The sequence below is a fragment of the Octopus sinensis genome, linkage group LG8 (genome assembly GCF_006345805.1).
Source record: "Octopus sinensis linkage group LG8, ASM634580v1, whole genome shotgun sequence".
NCBI classification, from domain to species: domain Eukaryota; kingdom Metazoa; phylum Mollusca; class Cephalopoda; order Octopoda; family Octopodidae; genus Octopus; species Octopus sinensis.
The window spans coordinates 79,326,053-79,348,228 of record NC_043004.1 but is presented as its reverse complement, the minus strand read 5'-3'; the positions used below and the strand labels follow the sequence as shown (position 1 = coordinate 79,348,228).

The window sequence follows — 22,176 nt, the reverse complement described above, 5'->3', positions numbered from 1 at the left end:
TGCTAGCATGGGTTGGACTATAGCATGAATAATAATAATAATAATCCTTTCTACTATAGATACAAGGCCTGAAATTTGGAGGAAGAGGACTAGTCAATTACATCAACCCCAGTGCATAGCTGGTACTTAATTTATCGACCCTGAAAGGAATTTGAACACAGAACATAGCAACGGGCGTAATACCGCTAAGCATTTCGCTTGTTGCCTTAATAATAATAATCTTTTCTACTCCAGGCACAAGGCCCCAATAATAATAATAACAATAATAATATTAATAATAATAATCAAGTGATCTAGAACCAGTGATTTTATTAACAAACTGATCCTCCCAACATACAACAATCAAGGATAATCTTTGGTTTATAATCAAAAATTTAATCTTTTCACTGACAGCATTAAATGAGAGACAAATATTATCCATCTGCATGATCTTGGACTATAGCAGACAAACTTCCACAGAATCTTTGATACTCATTTCAGCAGTTTGGTGACTAGAAGTAAAAACTTATCTTGTTTAGGGCATTGTACCTAGAGACACAATAATGTACCTGAACAAGATTTGAACTCATGAATTGGTAGAGCAATATCTTAAAAGTGTATAAGATGGGCCAATGAGAAGGGTGCGTATATGAGCAGTGAGCCTGCAAGAAATAGCAGCTAAATCTACTTTGTCACATTCCGCTGTTGATAATAATAAAAGATATAATGGATACTGTAATCTTAAATGTTTTGGCAGGAATCTTTGATCATAGGACAGGGATTAAACACACACACACACACCTTGCTTTGTCTTGGCCCTTCAACTCTTGGACAGTGTTTTAGGACATCTCAAATCTGACCACTACAGTTGATTTCTTCCAGAAAGAGAGAAAGACAGGCAGGAAAAAAAGTGAAGAATCAACCACAGGACAGTACAGGGCTGGTATTTTATTTATCAAGCCCACAAGTTGACCTTAATGGAATTTGAACTCAGAGTGTAGACAAGTAGAACAAAAGTCACAAGGTATTTTAACTGACATTCTAATCAATCTGCTACTTGCCCACCATATATATCTGTGTGTGTGCGTGTACGTACGTACAAGACATACGTACATATATATATATATATATATATATATATATAGAGAGAGAGAGAGAGAGAGAGAGAGAGAGAAATGCTATTCGATTAGAAAATGCTTCAATGCCAGAATTTCTTTAAAATTTTCTCTCATTGATATGAGATTTGAAGTCAATATAAAAATTATATTTCTATTAACATCAACAAATGTATAGGAAGACCTGAAGATAATAAATACATGATTACTGTATACACCAAAAGAATGCTATATTCTAATACAGTGAAAATGTTTCTGAAAAAAAATTATTATATATATATTGGTAATATTAAAAGAATATTTCAGTGTATCACCTAAAAGAAAAGAGAATGCCAATAATGAATAAAATAAAAATATTCCAATTCAGAAAGATTTTAGAGAGAAATTCTTCACACATTATTAGAAAATTAAAAACAAAAACTTGTTTTAAAAGAAAAGACTTTCTAAATTTTTGTATACTAAGAGGTATAGTTAAAACGTGCTTCATGGTGAATTGGTTACCTTCTACTTTTGTTAGTACATAGTACTAATAATATATTGCAGTCACTGTAGTTGATGCAAACTGTTTTTGTAATAACTTAGGTAACGCATTTGTTATAACAATCTGAGGTAGGGGAAAATAGAAAATGGAAGAAAAATTTGTTCATGCGCAAAAGAAAACCCGGAAAACATGCTAGCACAGGGTTCGTTGTTACTGTACATAAATTAATAAAATATTTCAATTATATAAATATTGGTTATAATATAAATATATTATATATATTTATATATATTTAATATAAGATCGTCCATTTCGAAGGCTGTTCACACTCTGCTCCTTCTTCTTCTTTACATAACCTATTAAAAGTTGTAATTGTTTTAAAACCTAAAATTTCCCTTTCTTCTTGGATTCGAAATGAAAAGGTTGATAAATGTGTTCCAATAAAGTACCTGGCATGGGCACAGATCCACTGATCGATAATAGCCACGCCACCGTCCATGTATTTTGCTAAAATATCCTTCGGTGGTATAAAGTTATAAACTTCGTATTTTTTCTTCAACTTCTTTCTTAGCTTTTCGACATCATCTGGATCGTCAGATGCAATAAAAACTTTCTGTAATCCGAATTGTTTCAAGAGTTTTCTTATTTGTTTAGCTGCAAACTTCAACGTGGGGACATGGTCCCTGTGAGCGCGTAAATAATCTTTACGACGTAGGTGAACGCCCAGATACGGACCGCCAAAGGCATTTCGCTCTTTGCGAATCATTTTCCGCCAGTCTGATTCCCAAATGGTTCTGTCAGTCGCGTCTGTAGAATTGAGGAATTCTGCACGGAATTCGTCACCTATAGAACGGAGGTCCTTGGAGAAAACCATGCTTCTCCGAGCACGCCAATATTCTTTGTCGCCGTAGAGGTCATGTAACAAATTTTCAGCACGATCCACCAAGACAGATGTAGAAGTAGTATTCTTCAACAAAATAGGCTTCATTATACCGGCATGGCCTTGAACAGACAGACATTTAAAGTGCTTGGCGCGGATGTCGTCATAGTAACCAAAAAACCAGCCTCTCCAAAGATTATTTTCATCCAAATTGTACCGTTTTTTCTCCAGACATTCACGCTCATCAATTTTCTCTTCAAAATTCCCGTCCGTCCAACCTTCTTTGTAATGCTGTAAATAATAAACCTGATCGATATGTCCCTCAGATCCAGTCACTTTCAAAAAGTCATCGAACTCCATCGTTGGTACATGATAAGACAGACTCTCTACATCAAAAAACAGCGACCATGGTATACGTATCTGTCTTCCTTCCAAATTCTCTGACTGCCAGTGGTAAAGGTTACCCCAAGGAGGCAGTACTAATACCCACGGTTCGATCGCGTTGAGACTTTTAGCTAAATTAGCCACTCGCATATAAACGTCTCGTCGAAGGTTGAAGCCTTCGCCGTGATTTACATCGTACAATAAATACCTGTTGCTTTTTGCTGTCCCAAACGCTACATTCTGCGCCCCAGGTACCTGGTAGGCCATGTCATCAAGGTTATCATGGCAGTAAGTGGGAATTAAATATAAAAATAATAGAGAGACAAAGGCACCGCATGTTTTTAAATTTGCCACGTAGACGTCCATTTTGATATCGAATAAATCAACATCCGGTTTCAAACAAGGGAGACAATTCTAATAAACAAGACCATGTGTGTGTGTGTGTGTGTGCGTGGGTGGGGGTGTGGGGTGTGGGCGTGTGTGTGTTGTTTATGTTTCGACCCTGATCAGCTGATCGAAAAGACTTGTGATCGAACGGGTGTTCCGAGCTGCTTGGGATAACCTTTGATCATGACATCTCTACCCCAGGTCCCCAATCTTATATAAGTTTATACATCAGACCCCAAAATGCCGCCTGCATGAAAATGTTGCCAGAGAAAAACCGACCCCTCGTCCTTCACCCCAGCTACCCGGCTGTTCTGCAATGATCCTCCACTGCTTCTTTTTTTCAAGGCCGCTCCTACCATTTTTTATCATTATTATTATTTTTGAGATGTCCACGACTAAAAAAAACTAGTCGCTATGTTCGCGGAATGGAATGTAAGATTTTACTAATAAATTTCATGATAGAAATATCACTTAAGATTTTTCTAGTGTTCACTGTTAAAAAACTGATTATTATTAATAACATGAAATATTTTGGTCGTGCTGGTATTTTATCTTATCTGTACAAGAGGAATAAAATTCTTAATTAATTTCGGACGGATTTGAACTCACAATTATTTTATCCCACTCTCTAAAGATTCCGCAAACCACAAAAATGCAAGTATATTTCTGTAGTAAAACATGTAGGTATAAAATAATTCAGAAGTTTTGGTGAGCATTTATTCAATTTCATTTATTATTATTTTTTTAAAACTTTTAATATTGAAAATATTTAATTAAAGAACATGAAAGCAAACAGTTGCAATGAAATTTTGCAATTTACTGCAAACCCTACCACTAACCTATTACCTTGTTATTCTTGATGTCAAATCTTAAAACTTTTTTATTTTCATATATAACATACTAGCACTATGACCCGGCGTTGCCGGGTCATAGTGCTAGTGCATGCATATACAGCTGCGTGCGTGCGTGCGCACATACACGCGAGTACTGTCCAAATCTCCGACCAATCACATACAACTAGCTGGCATTCAATTGGCGTATCAAGTTTCGGACATTTTGATTGAGTTTTGGATAGAAAATTCACAAAAAAGTCACTTCTATTGATTTTTTGATGGCTTTGCGGGGTGACTGGGGAAATGTAAAGATGTGCACGACCACCCTTGGACGGTTTTGAATGAGCATAGAAAGTGTGAGCCCTCCAACTGAAAAATTGTGGATTTGTATAAAGGACACACACACAGACATTTTGCCGTTTATATATAGAGAGATAAACATATATATCTTCTAGAATACTGGTAAATTTTTAATCATCATAAACATTTATTTACATGAAATAAAATTACCGGAGAACTTTCATCTAATACTTGCAAATCTTTCTGTTAAAACTATTCGCTATGCTACAACTGTATTGAAACCATTTGTGTCTTTTTAATTTTTTTTTAATTACAGCAACTGGTCATCCACCACAAGGTTTAACGGAACCCATTGAAGCAAGCCAGCACGCTCACAGCATTACCACGGGCGATGGTGAGGCTAAGGCGTTGGGAAAGCCAAACGCCCTCATGGACATCATCTAACACCTCGGTGAGGTGAGCTGCCAACATTGACAAGAACTTCGCGATTAGTGGCCCAGTCACCTCTGAACGTCTCAAACGCCACAGGTTGGAAGAGATAGTTCACTGTCAGGTCTCGATACCTCAGGGTTTTCTTCCGTTCAGCCACGGAAGCAGTGACCTTCCCATTAACTGCAGTATCCAGGATGTGGGAGGGAGGGAGCAAAGTGATCGCAGACTGTGGCGTCCCAAATAAGGCACCTACCTGTAACCCAGGGACAGAGGGGAAGACCATCTTTCCATTACTTCTGGATAACCCCAACAGCTCCAGAACTGGAGGGATATTAATCCGAGCCAGAGCCCGCTTAATGATTAGGTTTAGCTCGGTGTGACCAGCATTTAAGTGGCAAGACAAGCCATGAAGACCTGTGGGATTGAGGAGGCCTACTACAGCGACATCTCAGTTCCCTACTGACGTCAGTTCCCACTCCGAGTGCGAAGTTTATCTAGATTGAGTAAACCTCCAATGATGGCCACAGACAAGCCATCAATTTAGTCCCCTGAGAATTTTGCACTAGCTGAAAGTAGGCGACACTTTGAGAATTGATCAGATTGATCAAGGAGAGAGTTGAAAGTGACGCTTGAACGCAGGTTGTTCCATACTCTCTGTTTATGTCTAAACTCCACAGTAACCGTAACAGACAGACCTAGCTCTTTCCATTGTGTCAGAGCTTCACCCACTTCCACAAAAAGCGAAATAGGAGCCGTTCCAACTTGATCATCCACAACTTGGGGCAAGGCACGACGGTTAGGCGGTAGGTTATCACAGATGTTATAAACACCTGTGCAACCTCCACCCTCCCCAGCAAAACGTCCTTCCAGACCAGGTCTGGGTTAGGGCAGTCACCCTGCCTGTGACCTCGCTCCAGTCTTTATCCATCAGGAGATCTGGCCCAAACCAGACTCCGAGCAGTTTAACCGGACACTCCATCCAACGTCCTACGACGCTGTTGGGGGGGGGGGGTGATTTGCCTTTCCAGGTGCCGAGTTGCAAGCCGACTGATTTTTTTCTGGTTAATTTCGTATCTTTTGATGGCGTCTTCTACGCGAGGTAGCTGCCCTTCATCAGACATGATACCATAGATCACGGGGATCAGCCCCTGCAGCCATCTAACTCCGCAGCATCGGCTCAAGCGACACTGCATACAGAAGCGGGGACAGGATGCAATCCTATCGGACCAAACGCTCGATCGAGAACGGTTTCGAGGCTCTTTCATTGATTCGATTGCGTGATGAGATTTTTTTTTACACATATATGTATGTATATATATATATATCATCGGCAGCAGTTAGTAAGTCAAAAGCTGAGAGTTTCGTGTATTGGCACTAATCAAACATGAATTTGGCCATTAAAAACATCTCTGGTTATTAAAGAAGGGTTTTGTTAGGGAAGATTTTCAGCTTAAATTTTTCTTTTGTCGAAGATTCGTCGTTTTGTCAATGGACCCGGAAGTTGTTCGCAAACAGCAGCAGTAATTTTCTTCAGCTGAATACACGTCATTGATTGGTTAAGATTACCCAAATACGACAATTTTAACACGAAATAACTTCTAAAATACAAAATTTTGTCAAAAACGTTAAGAGTAAACCCTGTTCTACGTGACACATTCTACCAGTATCCGAAATTTCAAAGTGTTTAGTTAAAAATTTTTTTTTAATGTCTGCATTAGGCACAGGTATTCCGAAAGTTCGCATCTCAAATTTCATTTTGTGACCATACACTGAAAGAATACTGATACTCCAATAAATCCTTTCTACCACGTGATATAAGAGGAAGAGACTTTATAAAACTTGGAGGATAGAATTCCGGTCTTTCAGCTTTTCTGATCAAAGGAAGTTCAGAGTTACCTGCCCCTGGCACCATGTCTCCGTCAGCGATGAATCGAGTCTTGGTAAGGTTTTCTTTTTCTTATTATTTATTACTGTAATAATGGTTAAAGCTATAAAATTAGAAATATTTTTGGAAACTACACTTATTTATGTGTGTACAATATTTGTACTTTTGGAAAACTCGACTAAAAATGATTATAAAGCGTTAAAGTTAAATGTTCAGTCTTGTGTTTACGACACGAGCGATTTGAAAATGTTCACACAAAATTATTTTTAAAATGTTTGTGTGTGTGTATATATATATATATATGTATATATATATACACACACACATACATATATTATGTGGTTGTGGAAGCTGAAATATGATAAACCTCATTCTCTTCTTGTTTATTCTCACTTTCTCTAACAAACGAATCGTCCTTCTGGTGACATTGATATTTCTCCCGCATCAGCAAGGGATTAAAACCCTTTTAATTGCCATATATATATATATATCATTTCTTTGAAATAATTAACTTATTATGAATAAATAATATATAATTTCTTTTAAATATTTCACGTGTAAATTATAAATGATTTTTTTCACGAGCCAACAACGTTGTCGATCTCCTTGTTAAAAATATAAGAAAATCTCCCCGAAAATTACATTCTTCTGCAGAAAGAACACGTTTGATAATATATTTCTACCTATGTTTGAAAACTGAAGGAATTTTTACGTTTGGTACACTTTATAACCGTTTTATTCTATCAAAATTGCTTTGACTATAAACAATAACGAATATGATTTTCGTCTATACTGTTGCCTAAAATTTGGTTACATGGTAAGCTCCTTTCGGAGCATGTTCACCGACCCGGTTTCGATTCCCAATCGATGCTAGTTCGTTAATATACCCGGGAAAGGTATAAGACCACATCATTTCCCTCTTCTCTGAAGCCGATATAGTTCGTCTTGTTCGTAAGAATAATAGCAGGAGGTCAATTACTTGAGTAGTTGATACATGTACAGTATAGGTGAGATACTGATTCAGTTTAAAATCAAAACATGTGGCGGCCTCTACACAGTCATTTTGTTTGCTAGAAATAGCAGTTCACTCTGTCTGCTGTTTTAAGACATGGCAGAGAGACAAAAGAGGATTGTACAGTGACAGTCATGACCGGATTACCATTGATCACAGATGTAACCAGGGCTACATGCTTAAGAAATCGCTTTAATCCCATTGTGTGGCCCTTAGGGCAGATGTCTTCTGCCATGGCGCCAGGTTGAATTCAGTGGAAAGAAACTATTAAAATGGCAAGAAAATGGTTAATGGTTTGTCATCATTGGAGAGATCTTATAGCTTGAGATTATCTCCCTTTCTCAAGTGACGATGGACTTCGTTGTCGTCTACTGCAGTCATGGGTGACCCCTGGTCTGCAGGACTTTCTGAGTGGCAAGCCTCTTGCAAAACTACCTTGACTATTCTATTTTGTTATTATAATTACTGTATGTAGGCCATATTTCCTGATATTACCCTTGGTGGCAAAAGTATACTTCCAAAGTTACCCTTGTTTTTTTTCAGGGGTAAAGGGATGGATAACTCTTTAGTATGAACAATAAATTACTTAGATTAATTTCACAGATTAGCAGAAATTAATTTTTTGTCATATAATCTATGTCACCATCATCATCGTTTTAACATCCAGATTTCCATGCTTGAATGCGTCTGACCGACTTAGCTGCCATATGATGGATAACACTCTTATAATCTTTTATCTTTGTCTTGTTTCAATCATTAGACTGTGGCCATGCTGGGGCACCGCCCTGAAGAATTTTGTTGAAAGAATTGACCCCCAGTACTTTTCAAGCCTAGTGCTCTCTTTTATGTTATTTTACTTTTTTTTGTTTTCTTTTCAGCAATGGGCAACGTTCCATCGAGCCTGGTGGATATACGATGCTTCTCACCAATGTCCGTTCAAATCTGCCCACATGCTGGCCTATGTTTTACAAGGTAGACACAAACCGATATATCATCCCTTAAGTAAGTACTTGAAATGAAATTTATATATGTAAAAACACACACATGCACACGTATGTATATGTGTGTATGTGTGTATATATATGCCTGAATGAATTTTATTTGTCATAAATCAATAATAATTCATTCCAAATTATGGATTTCTTTAATCATACTTGCTGTAATTGAGAAGACCCAGCAAGTTGTAGCTTACACCAGTGTCACATAACCAGCCCATTTAAAAAGTACCTTTGAATTGTTGGGTGACATGCCATGCTTGAGGGGACCTTTTGAGTCAAGAACAATCAAATCAAATGGAAATTGTAGATGTGACTGATGCCTGTGCCGCCTGACTGGCTTCCATACTGGTGGCATGCAATAAGCACCATTCATGCGAGTGCCACCTGACTGGCTCCCCATGCTGGTGGCACATAAAAAGCACCATTCGAATGTGGTTGATGCCAGCAACCTGCCCCGACTGGCTCCTGTACCGGTAGCACATAAAAAGCACCATCTGAATGTGGCTGGTTGACTGGCTCCCATGCCGGTGGCATGTAAAAGGCACCCACTACACTCTCAGAGTGGTTGGCGTTAGAAAGGGCATCCAGCTGTAGAAACATCGCCAGATCAGACTGGAGCCTAGTGCAGCCACCTGGCTTGCCAGTTCCCGGTGAAACCGTCCAACCCATGTCAGCATAGAAAACAGATGTTAAACGAAGATGATGATTCTCCTCATCATTTTCCATCCCCACACGGGCATGATGTAATTTACTGAAGCCCTTCCTGTTGCCTACCTTCACCTCTTTCCATTTATGGTAATCTTTCCCTTTGACCCAACATGTCTTCACAGAAGATTGAAAATGAACAACACTGCTTATATGATGGTGAGGCTCATTTACAACTACCATACAATATCAAGATGAGAAGACACTAACACATACCTGTGCACCTACATACACCACATCACCACCACCACATCATCATCATTTATTGTCCACTTTTCAAGGCTTTCGTGGGTCAGATGGAATTTATTGAGGCAGATTTTTCCCTGACCAAATTCCCTTCTTATTGCCAAACCTCACCTGTTTCCAAGCAAGGCAATATTTTCCTATGGCTGAGGTCAGTTTTGCCTTTCATTCTTTTGGGATTGATAAAAATAAATACTAGTTGAACTCTGGGGCTGATGTAATTGACCTCAAATTGCTGGCGTTGTGCCAAAATCTGAAACCAATATTTTCCCATGGCCAGGCATGCTTCCACAGAAAATTGGGAACAGACACTGTTTGTGTGATGACACTTGTTTACAGTTATCATGTGAAATCAAAACAAGGAGACTGTAACACACACCAACAGGCTTCTTTCAGTTTCTGCCTACTAAATCCACTGTGGAGGCTTTGGTCATCCCAGAGTTGTAGTAGAAGACATTTGTCCAAAGTGTCGCACAGTGAGACTGAACCCAAAACCATGTGACTGAGAAGCAAGCTTCTTACTTATGGAGCCACTCCTGCTCTTATCATCATCATCATCATCATCATCGTCGTCGTTTAACGTCTGCTTTCCATGCTGGCATGGGTTAGACAGTTTGACTGAGGGCTGGCAAGCCAGAAGGCTGCACCAGGCTCCAATCTGATCTGGCAATATTTCTACAGTTGGATGCCTTTCCTAATGCCACTGGCACAGGAGCCAGTCAGGCAGGCCAGGCATTGACCATACTTGAATGGGAGGTGAACTTCTATAATAAAATAACATAGTACAATGTACAACAACAATGAATGGAAATAGAAACAGCAGGGATAAGTATAAACAGAAAAAAAAAGGAAAAAACCCATCATACTCAGGTGGTGCGATTTTTAGCAGGATCAATATCTCTGAGCTGAGCACAATTTAAAGCTTGTTCAGCACTGCGTCACCGATTTGGATCAAGTTCTAACATACGATCAAACAGGTCTAGAGCTGGCTTGGGAATAAATGAATGTGTGTATGTATATATATATATATACCCTGCTAGCACGGACGCCAGTCATCGAATTTGATTTTGATTTTTGATTTCACTTGCCTGAACAGGTGAAGGCAAGTGAAATCAAATATCAAAATCAAATTCGATGACTGGCGCACAGTGTTGCACAGTGAGACTGAACCCCAAACCATGTGACTGAGAAGCAAGTTTCTTACTTATGGAGTGCTAGCGAGGTGCAAAGAGCACCATACAAGTGTGATCATTGACAGAGCGGCTAACTGGCTTCTGTGCCAGTGGCACTTAAAAGGCACCATTTGAGTGTGATCGTTACCAACGTTGCATTACTGGCACTCGAGCCCTGTGCTAGTAGGATATTAAGAGCGCCATCCAAGTGTGATCGTTGCCAGAGCGGCTATCCGGCTTCCGTACCCATGGCATGTAAAAGGGTACCATTCAAGCGTGATCATTACCAACGTCGCTTCACTGGCACCTGTGCCAGTGGCACGTGTAAAAAGATTCGAGCGAGGTCATTTCCAGTACCGCCTGACTGGCCCCCGTACCAGTGGCACGTAAAAAGCACCCACACTCTCGGAGTGGTTGGCGTTAGGAAGGGCATCCAGCTGCAGAAACTCTGCCAGATCAAGATTGGAGCCTGGTGCAGCCATCTGGTTCGCCGGACCTCAGTCAAAATAGTCCAACCCATGCTAGCATGGAAAGCGGAAGTTAAACGATGATGATGATGATATATGCAAAAAAAAAAAATATATATATATGCTATGCTGTGCTTGAGGAGACCTATTGAGTCAAGTACATCAAAATAAAAATCAAATGGAAATTGTAGTTGTGATACCCGTGCCAGTGGCACGTAAAAAGCACCCACTACACTCACGGAATGGTTGGCATTAGGAAGGTCATCCAGCTGTAGAAACTCTGCCAGATCAAGATTGGAGCCTGGTGAATCCTCCTGGCTTCCCAGACCCTGGTTGAACTGTCCAACCCATGCTAGCATGGAAAACGGACGTTAAACGATGATGATATATATATATATATATATATATATATATATATGTGTGTGTATATCTCTTAAATTTGTGGCCTTGTGTTCATGCTAGATATTACTCTTATGGTTTATTCCATGTCAGTCACAGATTTTTTAATTAATTTTTTTTAACTAAACAGTTTGAAACTTCGAATAGTGGTAGAATTTCTCGTGTAGAACACGGTTTTCTCTGAATGTTTTGGTTAAAATTTCTTATTTTTTGAAGTTATTTTATGTTAAAGTTGTCGTATCTGGGTAATTTCAACCAATCAACAACACGTATTTGGTTGAAGAAAGCTACTGCTGTTTGCAATAGTAATCAAAGAACAACTTCCAGGTCATCTCTATTAAATGTCACCACTCTGTTCTATCGCAAACAGTAATAGCTTTCTTCAACTGAAAACACGTCGTTGATAGGTTGAAATTACCCAAATATGACAACTTTAACACGAAATAACTTCAAAAAATAAGAAATTTTGTCCCAAACGTTCAGAGTAAACTGTGTTCTATGTGAGAAATTCTACCAGTATTCAGAGTTTCAAACTGTTTATCATCATCATCATCATTTAACGTCCGCTTTCCATGCTAGCATGGGTTGGACGATTTGACTGAGGTCTGGCAGAGTTTCTACAGCTGGATGCCCTTCCTAACACCAACCAGCTGTAGAAACTCTGCCAGATCAGATTGGAGTCTGGTTCGCCAGACCTCAGTCAAATGTTTAGTTATTAAAAAACTAATTTAAAAATCTGTGATTGACATGGAATAGATCCAATTATTTTGGTGGTTATTAATAGATCCAATTATTTTAGTGGTTTATGTTTGTTTTTTGTCTGTTTTCCAGGCGACGTTGGTGACCATGTTGTTGTGATTAATACAAAACATATAAGCATGAAAAACGAATTATGGAGAACTTGGAAATACCATCATCACACAAGGTGAGTGCTACGTTTAGCATCATTTTGCATGTTTTCCATGGAGTTTGGTCTCCAGAATAAATAGCTGTGGATCTTTTTCTGTTGCAACAATCAAATGGTGCAGAGGGATTTTTTTTTTTTTTAGGATGCTTGGTGAGATTAGAACTGAGAATAATGGTTTTCGTAGGTTGTATGGCTAAGAACTGAAATAAATGGTTGTGTGGTTAAGAAGTTTGCTTTGCAACCATGTCATTTCGGGTTCAGTTCCACTGGACAGTACCTTGGGCAAATATTGTCTACTAAAGCCTCCAGGCTAACCATAGTCTTGTGAGCGAATTTGGAAGGTGGAAACTTGGTGGAAGCCCATTTGGCAGTAACATATGACAAATGAATGCCTTTATGGAAACCTGCTGAAAGTTAGTGAGAAGATCAGGCTGCGACTGTCTGGTCGCTGTGTGCCCCACCCTGTACAGGAAACATCCAAATTACTCTTGTGGAACCCACTTTATGGTGATGTAAGAAGAGGATAGCGTTGTCATATTTACATTGATAACTTTGTTGCAGACACTGGCCTGGAATGTATCCAGGGACCTTAAGGCAGTGAAGATGGACCGAAAAGTGTGGTGAGCAGACTTTGTTGATGTAGCCTGAGCTGGAACCCAGCCATAATAGATAATAAATATATATATATATATCATCATCATCGTCGTTTAACGTCCGCTTTCCATGCTGGCATGGGTTGGGTGGTTTGACTGAGGACTGGTGACCCAGAGGCTGCACCAGGCTCAATCTGATCTGGCAAAGTTTCTACAGCTGGATGCCCTTCCTAACGCCATATATATATATGTATGTATGTATATATTTCGAGCGTGGGGCCTCATTGAGGCAAAGTGGCTGAGTTCTTTGAGAGTTGGGCCTCACAGAGGCAATGACCAAGACCTTTGGCATTATGTCATGCTTAAGAAGAAGACCCATCAAGCCAAGCAAAATCGCAGTCATGGCAGATACTGGTGTCATGCAAATGGCACTTGTGTCGGTGGCACGTAAAAGCACCCATTACACTCTTGGAGTACTTGGCATTAAGAAGGGCATCTAACTGTAGAAAACCATGTCAAATCAGACGAGTCTGGTGCAGTCTTCCAGCTTAGTTGCTTCAGTCAAACCGTCCAACCCATGCCAGCATGGACAAATGATGATAATGATATCAGTCAACTATGGTACTGCTGAATAATATTCTTAAGGCCGCAGTTTACTCACACACAGCACCTTTCAGAGCTTGTCACTTATATAGTTCTTAATGAACTTGAAAACTGTTACTATTTTTGAAGGGGACTGGTCCCTAGCTACATTTTGGCATAAAAAAATTGAGATTTGATCCTGTAGAAAAAAGTTTACATCAAAATTTGTAGCAGCATTATAGGAAAGTAAGTAATGCCTCCAATCAAGTTTAGATCTAAATAACTTTTTTATTTTAAAAGCAAAATATATCTATCTTACCTTCAATGATAGACGAAAGCATGAAGAATTTTATAGTTTTGGATGCCATGCAACAAAAATTTGTATCAAAAAAGTTGTAAGGTAAAATATAATGAAAAAAAATATAAGGCAAAATATAGAATTTAAGTATAATTAACTTCTTTATTTTAAAAACAATTATTTTAATTCGAGGAATTTCATGGCATCAATCTCATGCAATGAAGTTTTAAAAGAAAAAAGTTATGAGTGTTTGTTTCTCAAATTTGAGGGCGATAATATAGTTCTATACTTTTTTTTATGAATATAGTTCCATAAGGGGAGTTTTAATATCTCTCATTGAGGTTAGGAAAAAATTATAAATGACACTGCTGATTGACACATTTGACACATTATTAATTAGCATAATAGCATAGCCTGGGATAAACGTGGGTTACATGGAAAAATGCGAACAAGATTGGCTCTTTATGGAGCTGTCAGCATCCATCCGCATCACCTGTCCCAACCAGCGCAGTCTTCACTCCTGCGCACAGCAACCAATTCCTCTTATGCCTAACTTCTCACTCAGTATGCTAACACTCTGTCGAACATTTATACTTACACTACACGTCCAGTAGACCATACTAGCCTCGTTCCTTTCCAACCTTCGCATGTGTCCTGCATTCAGGGCCCATGTCTCGTCACTTTGTGGAATTGCTGTCTTCCTTATTGGTTTGGCAATTCCATAGTTACCGGTAGAGGTAGACTGTGTTCTTGGAAGTGAAGTACAGGAACATGATGTACTGCTGGTTACTAATGGTAAAGAAAAAACTGAGCTATTAGCTGATGTCTTAATGCAGCAGTTTTCAAACATTTTGAAGAATTTTTCGGTTTGATAACACCCGATCCAATTTTGTTTTTGAAAAATTGTTGTGGTTTGGCATAGTTTAATTTTTGTTAATTACGAAAATCGTATCTGAGAAATTAATAACAAAAAAGTTACGTACCTTTAAATATTGACTTAGTGACGCACCGTCGATCAAACAAAATATTACTGGTGTATTTCAGGTGGAAATTAAATATAAAATAAACTGTTTTAAAATTTCGAAGAGAAAATGGGTATTACTTGAGAACAGTGGTCCCGGTGCGCGCACTCGCGTAGTCGAGCATCCGCGCTAGCTAGTCGTGACTAGTCGATCCTACAACGACTACCTAGCAAAGTAAATAAAACACAAAAGACACAAAGTAAATAATTTTTTAAACAGAGTAGATAACACACAAAATAAGGATCGACTAGTCAAGACTAGCTAGCGCGAGTGCGCGCACCGCGGCCACTGTTCTCACGTAGTACCGAGAAAATGAACTGTTGTGTATTTTGTTTTATTAAACGTAATTGGATAGAATAACGTGTTATTTTTTTGAGAAACCTTAAATTATATTATTCAGTTTGATGTTGGTGAAATGTTTTCTTAAAAAAGGCAAGATACTTAAAAGATTTATAATTTTATTTGTTCATTTAGAACTCTTCTAATACGGAATTAAAGAAAAACAAACAACAGGATCGAATTTAAACTTTTCTTTTTACGACCGTCACAGAAAGTGAAAAATATTGACATTATGGTCCAAGGGAGATTACTCCACTCTCCTCGCTCTGTAATTATCTCCCTTATATCGTTGTCAAATATATATACCCCAGTCTTACATTTCTCCGTTGACTTTCTTCCTTATCAACGCAACAACTTCAATTTCATTGTGTTTTTACCTTGTTGCGTTGCTGAAAGGAATTGTTTACATTGTAAGAAATAATGCAATCAGGAAAAAAAAATCAAAGGAGTAACAACGGGGCATGGCTCTGCGGTTAAGAAACTCGATTTCCAACCACGGTGTTACAGGTTCAGTCCCCGGGCCGACCAATGTCTTGTTAGTGAATGTAGTAGAAGGAAACTGTGTGGAAGCCTTTCGCATATATATATCTGTGCGTGCCTTTGTGATTGTGTTTCTCCCACCTCTTCTGCCAACTGCTTGATAACCGGTGCTGGTTTGTTTACGTTCTTGCAAAAGAAATTGATAAAAAGGAAAATGCTCTGAGGTCGATCTGACAGAAGTAGACTGGAGCAAAGGGAAATGATGTTCTTTGTTGTTCGGGAACCCAACGTGCAGCTGGTCTGGGAATTGAAACCGCGATTACGAGTGCAACACACTTAACCACAGGGCCTTGAACTAGAAAACTGGCAAGATTTGCTTTCTTTAAACCATACCAAAGTAGACAAATGGAACTAGGCAGCGTCCAGCTGGCCAGCTTCTGTCACATCATCTAACCCATGCCGGCATTGAGAATGGACGTTAAAAGATGATTATAACATTGAGTACAAAATCCTGCCTTGCTTCAGTTCTGTATTTAAGAGATGAAGAATTATGTACATTATTTACATCTTTTACATTTGACGGATACTTGTCCTCATCTTGTTTGTTCTTAACAAAACGTTTCGGCCGATACACCCTCCAGCCTTCATCAGGTGTCTTGGGGAAATTTCGAACCTGGGATCTCATTCCTAAGGTATTTTTCAATGTTATTATTATTATTATTATTCAGGTGTCGGTGGGCATATGGTGGCATGGGTTGGATGGCTTGCCAGGAGTTGGCAAAGCCAGAAGCTGCACTAGGTTCCATTGTCTGTTTGGGAATGGTTTCTACAGCTGGGTGCCCTTCCTGATGCCACTCACTTTACAGACTACATTATTTACATTTGACAGATATTTGTCGTCATCTTGTTTGTTGTTAATACAATGTTTCAGCTGATATACCCTCCAGCCTTCATCAGGTGTCTTGGAGAAATTTTGAACCTGGGTTCTCATTCCTAAGGTGTTTTTTGATGTTGTTGTTATTATTATATACGCCATGTGCCCATGGGCATATGGCATAGTGGTTAAGAGCGTGGGCTACTAACCCCAAAATTCTGAGTTCGATTCCAAGCAGTGAACTGAATAATAATAATAATAATAATAATAATATCGAAAAATACCTTAGGAATGAGAACCCTGGTTTGAAATTTCCCAAGACACCTGATGAAGGCTGGAGGGTATATCAGCCAACAAAACCCTTGCTTGTTGCAGAACTCTTTGGCTCAGTTTTGCCTTTTGCTTTTATTAGGTTTTGAACTCCTTTGTTTCTTCTCTTTAACTGTTTCATTCATGTCCAACATCTTCCAGTAATGTTCTCACAAAGCATGGAGACATATCTACAGAAGTTGCAATCTCTGTAACACTTGTATGTCAGATTTTTCGTAATTTCCCTCTTAACTGTCCTCTTTGCCCTCACAGAAGCATTCTGTGGCCTTCCCAACATGGCCTTCCAAACCTCTTCTTCTCTCAGCAATGCCATTCATCAATCCCTCTTTTGACTATGTTCTTCACGCTTTGATGACGAATACCAGAAACTGAGATTTTTCTCAATTAGGCTTTCTTCATTAATTTACTGGATGTAAATTCAGTGACATTGTCTTTTGCTAATGGCTTTCATCATCATACTTTATCAAATTAACCCTTTAGCATTTAAACTGACCACATCCAGACAAAATATTCTCCAAGTTTTACGTTCAAATTGGCCAGATCTGACTTTTCACACCTACACTGCAATATCATTCTAAAAATACACAATCATATCATCAAAATCTCAAAGCTATGAGATAAAATTTCTGATTAATTTGACTCAATGTGAATAATTAAGATTTACATTTAACGAACTAATCTGAATACTGGCTCCGAGCTGTGAAAACTAATAAGGAGAGTACAGGAGGCGGTTGAAAAAGCCAGGTTCTACATATGGCTGAAGCGGGAAGATCAAAAATGGCTTGAAAGTCATAATATGCCAGCGGAAAATAACATCACTAGGTGAGACAAGCTGACACTGAATCAACTTCACCGACTGACAGGTGAAGGTCGTTTAGAGAATGCGTGGGTTAAGACTACGCGCCTTCACTGGTCAGTTAAGGTGAGACAGTGTCACGTGACAACTTGCTGGGGCTGCCTGCTGGAGCCTAGCGGCAGGTATTTAAAGGGAAAAATTTGACAAGTCAGTCAGTCACTGGCTGACACTCGCTGACGATACATCAAAGAGGCCAGGGAACAGAAGAAAGAAGACATGCACCCAACACCAGAGCTGAAGACACCTCCGAAAGTGGGGCCACACCATGTCAAAATGGTAGAGGAGTAGGGGCTGAAACCGGACGTGGTTCCTCCTGATGATGTTTTGAGCTAAGTGGATCCTATAAAGGAGCTCTTGTGGTAGCAGACCACGAAATACGGTTGTAATTCCTCAGGGTTAGAGTTACAATTAATTCAAAATTACAATTAAATTCATATCATTATGATCATGTGGTTGAGCTTACTTGGATATTTTTAATCCATGGATACCATCCATCTCAGTCCTGCATTAGTTGAGGGAGGTCTTGGGTGGGGGGTGGGGGCATCTAATGTCTCTGATGAGTTGGTCTACAGGCATTGTGTTCAGACGACCTGCTCAACCATGGCCATGCTTTGGCTGGCATCCATTGCCAGCTCTTGTTTCCCTTACCAGCAATATCCCACAAAGCGCCAGCGCCTTTCCCTTATAATGGTGGACACAGGCAGGAGATCTCCATTCAGCTGCTTTCTTGGTGGGAGGAGTTCTCCAAGACATGTTTAAAACTGTTCTGTCACAAAAATCAAACTCTACCTGACTACATCATAGTCTAGAATTAGCTGCAAATGATTTGGGATTACCTGTTAATCCCAGTAAAACCAAATTCATTTCTCACAATCAAAAAGAATCAATCACCAACATCAGCAGAGACCCCCATCAATCAAGTTGATGATTTCACTTACATCGGTTCTGAAATAGCCTCAGCTGAAAAGGATTTAAAAACTCAGATAGCCCCAGCATGGTCGGCCCTAAAGAAACTGGATGTTGTCTGGAAATCAACCTTATCGGGCAACCTGGAGAAGGATTCTTTCCATGCAACAGTAGAGTCAGTCCTTTTTTATGGAGAAAAAAACCTGGATGCTTATCAAAAAATTGGAATCCTAGCAAAATGGAGCTTACACCCAACTGTTCCTATCTGTCCCTGCGAAGAAGAGAAAACGTGTCTCATTTAAAACAGGAACCTTGGTGGGTGGCTTAAAACTTCTTGCAAGTCACTGTAAATGAGAACACACCCACATTCACACGGGTAGCAACGTTGATGTTTATTTATTGTTTGGTGACAGATACAATTGGACGGTTATTGCTTCATCACAGAAACTGTATTTGTGTATTTTGTAAATTAATAGTTTAAAGCCACAAGAGTTTTAAACCTGATATCTATATATCTGTCTGCCTGTCTGTCTATCTATCTATTTATCTATCTATCTATCTATCTATCTATCTATCTATCTATCTATCTATCTATCTATCTATCTATCTATCTATTTTCCTGTCTGTCTATCTGTCTATCTATCTATCTATCTGTCTGTCTGTCTGTCTGTCTGCCTGCCTGCCTGTCTGTCTGTGTCTGTCTGTCTGTCTGTGTCTGTCTGTCTGTCTGTCTCTCTCTGTCTGTCTATTTATCTGTCTGTCTGTCTGTCTATCTGTTTCTATCTATCTGTCTGTCTCTATCTGCCTGTCTGTCTGTCTATCCATCCGTCTATCTGTACATCTGTCTATCCATCTATCCAGCTGTATAGCTATCTATCTGTCTATTCCGATGGTCAGGCAATCCGTTTGCTGCCAACACCCGTTAAAAGGAGGGTTGGGCATGCAGTGGTTGATGATGTGCAGACATGCGCTGAGACTGCAACATCTCCAGCTCTCCGTAGACGATGGTGAACAGGTGTGGTTGCCGTTTGTGAGGCGCACTTTCCCGCAGCTCATCTCCATGACCGAACTGCAGTCGTGGATCAAAAAGAGGTCAAGGAAGGGCCCCTTTTTGATCCATGACTTTTTGATCAACTATGCCGTCCCGGGTCAATCTTGTGCGACTGCAACACAACCAAAGCATTCTGTAGGGGATTAGTGGGGGGGGGGGAGGTACGACGACGATCTCAGGGCGAACCTGGGTGTTGACAAGGAATACCTGACCTGTTTGTTCAAGACAACTTTCAGGTTGGGACCTGTGAACAACTTCCAGAGATCCCTGGTCTGGCAGTGCTATCGAGAAATTCTACCTGTTCAGAATAAGCTCTACAGGCATGGTTCAAGAAACACGGAGCCAACCTGTCCGAGATGCGATCAGAGCGACGAAACCGTTCTGCACGCACTCGTACAGTGTCCAACAATTTCCGACTTGTGGGCCTATGTCGAACGACTGCTATCGCGTGTGGGACGAGTCAGTTTATCAACCAAGTCTATCGTGAATATTGTCGCGCCTCCTTCCTTGAAACGGGAAGGAAGAGCCATTTTCATCATACTTGTGGCTATGGCGAAAGAATGTCTATGGTGGACGCGTCTGATAGGTCTAGAGACAAACACTTTCCTCTCTGGTCAATTTCTCATCAACTTCTTCAAGTATCAAGGAAAAAAGAGAGTCACTTACTGTAATGTATTTTTCTGCATGACATTATTGCCCAAGGTTACTGTGGTCTTTTCTGTAGCCTTTTCTTTCTATGGATAAACCTAATCTGTTTCCCCTTTTTACATTATGACATTTCTTTGATACATGATCCCTATTGATTGCTCTCCTTTTTCCTCCACGATCCCTTTTGATCGAAATTCTGCCCCCCCCCCGTTTTTTCTTTTTTCTTCTTCCCAAAAAGAAAAACTCTATTTTGTATTTTGTCCCCTCTCTATTCAGCCCTGTGTGGCCAATAAAGAAACATATCTTTTTGTCTGTATTTGTCTCTCTCCCTGTGTGTTTGTGTGTGTGTGTATATATATATATAAATATTTATAGAGCTATGTGTGCTTTAGACAGAAGAGTATGTAAACAGAGAGGGTAGGGGGAAACAGATAAATAAATGGAAGACAGACACACATACATGTAAACAGACAAATAGATAGGAAGATAAAGTATATATATATATATATATATATATATATATATATATATAGCTACATAAATATTGTGAGTTATAAGAAATATGCTTATGTATCCATGACATCAAACTATAACAAAATAAATATGCTTGAGTGAAAATATATGTACATGTGTATTCATGTATAGAAGTGCGTGAGTTGTGTGTGTGTGTGTGTGTGTGTGTGTGCATATAGAGAAAGATCTGTTTTTCCCTTATACATCATTTTATATTATTTTTCAATTAATTGGTTTTCCATACTCTAACTGATCCCTCATAAATATTTGATGTCATAAACACCATGTCTCATATGTCATAAACCAGTCATGTGATCACCACATAAAGTCAGTAGTGATACAGATTAACCTCAGCAAATAATACACTGAGAGGAAGAGCAAAAACAAGAAAGAAAAGTATTATACAGTATAGTTCTCCACATAGATTATATGCTCATTTGAATGTTGCTAAGATTTTGCTAAACCTTATTAATAAGCACTTCCCCATAGGCCATAGATATCATAATAGCTTCACTTAGCCCAAACACTTTATTGTTTCTACAATTAGTAGAAGCAGGAAAACGTTTTTCTTGAACAAATTTTTCTCCTCTGTGTATTTGCAACAACTCTAATATATGTGGTTTTAGTGGTACTTGTTTCTCAAAAGCATTAGTTTACTAAGCTGAGTCCTGTCTTGCAAACAACTATTAAAGAAAAAAGCTATAAAGAGCTTACTGAAAGTTCCTTTAAAGACAAATTCTCACAACATGTATATATTCTGAGAGAAAGGTACCTTACCACTTCACTCTCCAAATATATTTTGCGATTAATTGATGATTATATTAACAATTATAACATCAGTTGGTCTTTCATTGACCTATGTCCCCTCTTGAAGGTCTGATCTTTGTCTCTTAGAGAAGTATAATATTCTATTTTGAGCAAAAGATTGGAATTAGTAAATTCTTACAGATAATTCCATATGTATTTATTGAGGAATTTCCAAATTACAATTTCAAAATTACTTAAGTTTCCACCTAATAGATTTGCCATACTCTAAAACAAAAGGTCACATACTGAAAACAAAAAAGAAACCAAAATGTTTAGTCACTAAAAGAACATTAATAAT

At 39.0% G+C, this 22,176-nt stretch overlaps 2 protein-coding genes across 2 annotated transcripts in view; one reads left to right on the top strand and one right to left on the bottom strand.

Moving 5' to 3' along the window:
- Positions 1-292: 292 nt before the first annotated feature.
- On the bottom strand, positions 293-3,212 carry LOC115215079 (GDP-fucose protein O-fucosyltransferase 2-like). The gene has a single exon (XM_029784238.2). The coding sequence runs from the start codon at positions 3,203-3,205 to the stop codon at positions 1,868-1,870; it is 1,338 nt and encodes a 445-aa protein (XP_029640098.2). The 5' UTR covers positions 3,206-3,212; the 3' UTR covers positions 293-1,867.
- A 3,351-nt stretch (positions 3,213-6,563) lies between these two features.
- LOC115215199 (39S ribosomal protein L13, mitochondrial) overlaps positions 6,564-22,176 on the top strand; it is a 57,099-nt gene continuing 41,486 nt past the window's right edge. Inside the window, exons 1-3 of the mRNA XM_029784391.2 lie at positions 6,564-6,731; positions 8,567-8,690; positions 12,504-12,597. Coding sequence (XP_029640251.1) covers positions 6,702-6,731; positions 8,567-8,690; positions 12,504-12,597 — 248 coding nt within the window. The 5' untranslated portion in view covers positions 6,564-6,701. The remainder of the gene's footprint in view (positions 6,732-8,566; positions 8,691-12,503; positions 12,598-22,176) is intronic.

Coding starts and splice junctions, on each gene's coding strand:
- LOC115215079 (XM_029784238.2), bottom strand. CDS start 3,205: ATGGACGTCTACGTGGCAAATTTAAAAACATGCGGTGCCTTTGTCTCT.